The sequence below is a fragment of the Macrobrachium nipponense genome, chromosome 13 (assembly GCF_015104395.2).
Source record: "Macrobrachium nipponense isolate FS-2020 chromosome 13, ASM1510439v2, whole genome shotgun sequence".
Lineage (NCBI taxonomy): Eukaryota > Metazoa > Arthropoda > Malacostraca > Decapoda > Palaemonidae > Macrobrachium > Macrobrachium nipponense.
The window spans coordinates 81,830,083-81,834,986 of NC_087206.1; the positions used below are offsets into that span (position 1 = coordinate 81,830,083).

The 4,904-nt window shown below is 41.2% G+C and overlaps 1 protein-coding gene across 1 annotated transcript; it reads right to left on the bottom strand.

The window, feature by feature from the left end:
* Window positions 1-1,070: 1,070 nt before the first annotated feature.
* LOC135225376 (trichohyalin-like) lies at window positions 1,071-4,354 on the bottom strand. The gene has a single exon (XM_064264708.1). It carries the CDS (start codon window positions 3,762-3,764, stop codon window positions 1,071-1,073), a length of 2,694 nt encoding a protein of 897 aa, XP_064120778.1. The 5' UTR covers window positions 3,765-4,354.
* Between the last annotated feature and the right edge of the window lie 550 nt (window positions 4,355-4,904).

Below are 4,904 nucleotides of genomic sequence, written 5' to 3' on the forward strand. Positions count from 1 at the left end.
AAAGGCATTTGAACTTACGGGTTTTTACGCCGCCCGTCCAGAGGTTGCCCACAGTATATATGCAAGTAATTGAAGCCATTATGCATTGCATAACCCATATTTTTGCATATATGAAAGGCATTGAACTTACGGGTTTTTACGCCGCGCCAGAGGTTGCCATAGTAGTATATGCAAGTATTGAAGCCATTATGCATTGCATAACTCATATTTTTGCATATATGGAAAGGCATTTGAAACGTATGGGTTTTTACGCTGCGCCAGAGGTTGCCACAGTAGTATATGCCAAGTATTGAAGCCATTATGCATTGCATAACCATATTTTTTGCATATATGAAGGCATTGACTACGGTTTTTGGTTTTACGGCCGCGCCAGAGGTTGCCAGCATAGTATATGCAAGTATTGAACTCATTATGCATTGCATAACCCATATTTTTGCATATATGAAAAGGCATTGAACTACGGGTTTTTTGTACGCCGCGCCAGAGTTGCCCCAGTGGTATGCAAGTATTGAAGCCATTATGCATTGCATAACCCAGATTTTGCATATATGAAAGGCTTTTGAAACTTACGGGTTTTTGTTTACGCCGCGCAGAGGTTGCCACAGTAGTTATATGCAGTATTGAAGCCATTATGCATTGCATAACCCATATTTTTGCATATATGAAAGGCATTGAACTTACGGGTTTTTACGCCGCGCCAGAGGTTGCCACAGTAGTATATGCAAGTATTGAACCCATTATGCATTGCATAACCCATATTTTGCATATATAAAAGGCATTGAGCTTACGCCTTCTGGTTCTCTGAACAGCTTTTGGCTCTCAAACTGAGAGCTTCATCCTTCAGCCTCCGAACAGCTGTTGTCTCTCAAGCTGAGAGCTTGCCCTCCTACCTCCAAATAGCTTTTCGCTCTCATACTGAGAGCTTGTCCTCCTACCTCCAGAAAATTCTTCCTTTGACTCTCACCAGGCGAGTTTGTTCATTCCTTGAGACAGTGCCTTGGCTGAAGAGTTGGGGGAACTCAGCAGCCATTGCCTTCCCCCTCAGTGAAAGATGGATATCCTGAAGATCTTTATTCATCTCCGTGAAGAACATCTTCCACAATGTGCTTGAGGCCCTCCCATTGTTTCTCGTAATCCTCGTTCTTCTCCCGCTGGGCATTCCAGTACTCCTTACGTTGTTTCTCTTCTGTCTCACGGGCCTTCTCACAGGGGTCTTCCTCATGCCCTATGTCTTTCCTTCCTGTTGTTCCTCCTGTGCACTTATCTCGCTTCCCTTCTTCAATCATATCATCTCCATGTTCCAGCGCAATGTGTTCTAGCTGGAAATTCCTCTGAGCAGTCCCATGTAGAAACATCATCAACATGTATTTGTCATGTTCCCTCAAAGCCTCCTCCTGTGTTCTTAGTTGCTCACTGAGACGCTTTTCTTCTCTCATTCTATTCTGCTCCTGTAGCTGAATCTTTTCTTTCAGCATATCGCAGTCCTTGAGAAGTCGCTGTACTTCCAGCTGGGCTTCACTCTCCTTCTTCTTCAAACAGATGAGGTCCTCTTCTTTAGATTCCAGCAAGCGTTCCAGGCTCTGTTCTTGACGCAGAGCGCTTTCCAAGTTATCCTGGAGTTCCTCCAGGCATTCACGCTGCTTCTCTGTTTCTTTGTCCTTCTGCCTCAGAGTCTCCTGATGTTGCCTTCTTATTTCAGTTTCTTCATCTTCCTTTTCTTTAGCTAACAGATGATTTTTATTCATCTGTTCTTCTAAATCATCTTTGATTTTTCTCTCCCTTTCTTCTGCTTCCTTTAGCAACGTCTTCAACTCCATTGCATAATGGAGAGCTAGGTCTAGTTTATCCTCGAATTCTTTTTGTTCACACCTTGACTGTTCTTCTTTTGTGAGGAAATCTTCGATTTGAAGGTTCCTCTTCTGGAGCTCTGCTTCTAAGGTCGTTAGAGAAGCCTCCATCTCCTTCTCTTTTTCCTTTGCTCCTTCCAACAACTTTTCAATGTCTTTCAAGTGATGGAGAGCATCTTGCAGAATGGTTTCCTTCTGTTCTAAAGACTCTTCCAGTAACATTATTTTCAGCTCCTTTCCTTTTAACTCTTCTTTAGTCTTTGCATTTTCTCTTCCTAGTTCGGCCACCCAGTTCTTCATCGCTTGAAGCTCATCTCCTAATATGTGCTGAATGTTAACATTCTCTGCTTCAGCGATCCTCAGCTTTTCTCGGAGAGTCGAGTTATCATCCTCAACTTCCTTCACTCGTCTCTTTATTATTTCACACTGGTCTTGACCTTCCTCAAATTCTTTAGTTTTAAAGGCGAGGGATTCTTTCAGAAGGTGGACTTCCTTCTCTTTCTCAGCTAAAACGTTCCTCAACTCTTCAGTCATCATACAGAACTCTTCGTTCTCCAGGTCAAGTAACTCATTAGTATTTTCACTTTCCTTTAATTTCAGGCTGAGTTCTGTTTCCTTCTGTAAGGTGGCCTCCAGCTCTCTCTCTTTTTCAGCCATCTCCTGCTGGAAGAGCCGTCTCATCTCGCTCTCCTCCTCGTTTCTCCTCCTGAGCAAGAGGTCTTTTTCCTGCAGGTGGTTCTCCAGTGAGTTTATTTTCGACGTCTGCTCTTTCTTTGTCCTTTCCGTCGTGTCCAGCTGATCTAGAGCCAATCTTAAATCCTGTTCCAACAGGTACTTTTCACCTCTGAATTGTTCATCTTGTTGGAGGAGGTTGACGATTTTTTCGTCTCTCTCATTTATTTCCTTTTCGAAATGACTTTTCATTTCCTTGCCCTCGTCTTCTTTCTTTTCAAGCAGCAGATCTCTTTCCAGTAGCTGCTTTCGGAGCAGTTCGATCTCCTGCTGAGCATCTTTCCAGAGGTGTTGCATTTGTGTTACGGCGACTTCACAATTATCCAGGTCCTCTTTTGGTCTCATCTCTTCATCCGTTTCCGTGCTCAGGACATCTTCGGTGTCGTAAATTTCCTTTAATTCGAGGCTGTCTTCCAGCCTAGCCTCATCGTCCATTTCGGGGTGCAAGTCGTCATCATTGTCCAGGTCAATATCTTCTTCATCTTCCAATTCCAGGCTGTCTTCGTCGTCGTCAATTTCGGTGTCCAGGTCGTCATCATTGTCCAATTCTGCATCATCTTCACTGTCGTCATTACCTTCTCTGCCTTCCGTTTCCATGCTGTCTTCTAGTGAAACGATTTCTTCCAGGTCGTCAACTCGGGTTCCTTTAATCTGGTAACAACAGAAAGCAGCGAGCGCCAAGCCCGCCAACAATGCCATCCCAGGGATGACGAGAGCAAAGCGAGGCGCATCAATGCTGCTGGGTTGTTCCTCAAAGATTTCAGATGGTATTATTTCCTGTACGCCAACATTAATCCGTTGAGAACCAAACAATATTACACAGTCCTCACAGATTGAAGCGTACATGTCACAGCACAAGAAACTCAGCACAAGTAGCAAAAAGCAATAAGTGGCAATCATGATGAATGAAGCGTTATACCCGTAGACTCTCGCTGTCTCCATACTTAGTTTTTCAAACGGACGCTGGATTCTGGCTCTGAAGGCGTTCGTTCCTGGGGCCAACAAAGTCTTCATTCCATGGAAGACTCCGGAAGGGGCTTCACGGCTTGGCTCCGAGGGATTCTTCCTCTTTTCCGTTGCTATTCTGACGAAAGTCTCCAGATCCTCGACCAGCTCCTGCAGTCCTTCGGGAGGATCGAGGTCTGTCGAAGGAATCACCGGTAATCTTCTTCGACTCTTTACCATATTCTCAAATTGAATTTTATCAAGTCCAATATCCTCCTGAGATTACCTACACGAGTCTCTCTGTTTTTAGATAAATTGACCAAAAGTTTGCTGATGTTCTATTCCTTATTATTGATCCTGTTGTGACATAATCTTTCGTAAAAATTTTCTATGATTTTTTTTTTGCCTTAATTTTCACGTTTTGGTTAAAACCTTTATCATTAGTAGCAGTAATCATACTTGAAATGATGATAATGATGATGATGATGATGATTATTATTATTAGTATTATCATTAGTGGTAGAAGCAGTAGTAATAATAATATATCTATCTGGAGACTTTCGTCAGAACAGCAACGGAGAAGAGGAAGAATCCCTCGGAGCCAATCCGTGAAACCCAAAATTACTTTTCTTTCATTTCCCAAAATATTTGCACAAACTTGTGTTACACCTTTTATATAAGCAACGAAACATCGTATTCTTGAACGCGAGCACATAAAAAATGTTGTACAAGGCATCTGACGCTGGTCGTTTGAAAAGCGAGAGAGACTATGAATTTCCAATGACTCTCTCTCTCTCTCTCTCTCTCTCTCTCTCTCTCTCTCTCTCTCTCTCTCTGAGGAAATGCATGTTTCAACACACTTAATGAAGAGTTGCTCCCTGAAATGAAGTTATCATGGAGGGTTTTTTGTTGCTGCAAGAGTGAGGGGTTTACCACATTTGGAAAAATTAAAATTGTTATCGTCCTTTTGCGTTCTGAATTAAAGTGGAATTTCGACAACCTTTTCAGTGACTTGAGTTGCAATGTTGTTGTTGTTATTATTATTATTATTATTATATATTATTATTATTATTATTTAGTTTATTATTATTAGTGCCAGAAATTGGAAAAATGTGATTTATTAAAAGCGTTTTATATGAAAAATACACAATTATATAACAAAAACCAATAGAAAAAAATAAGGCTCTAGTATTATTGTTTTTTTTTTTTTTTTTTTTTTTTTTATTATGATTATTATTATTATATTATTATTATGTATTATTTATTTTTTTTTTTTTTTTTTTTTTTTTTGATCTATCACGTCCTCCATTCGAACTGGGTAGGTATTTATAAGTGTGGGGTTCCGGGTTTGAATCCTGCATCCTTAGAGTCCATCACTTT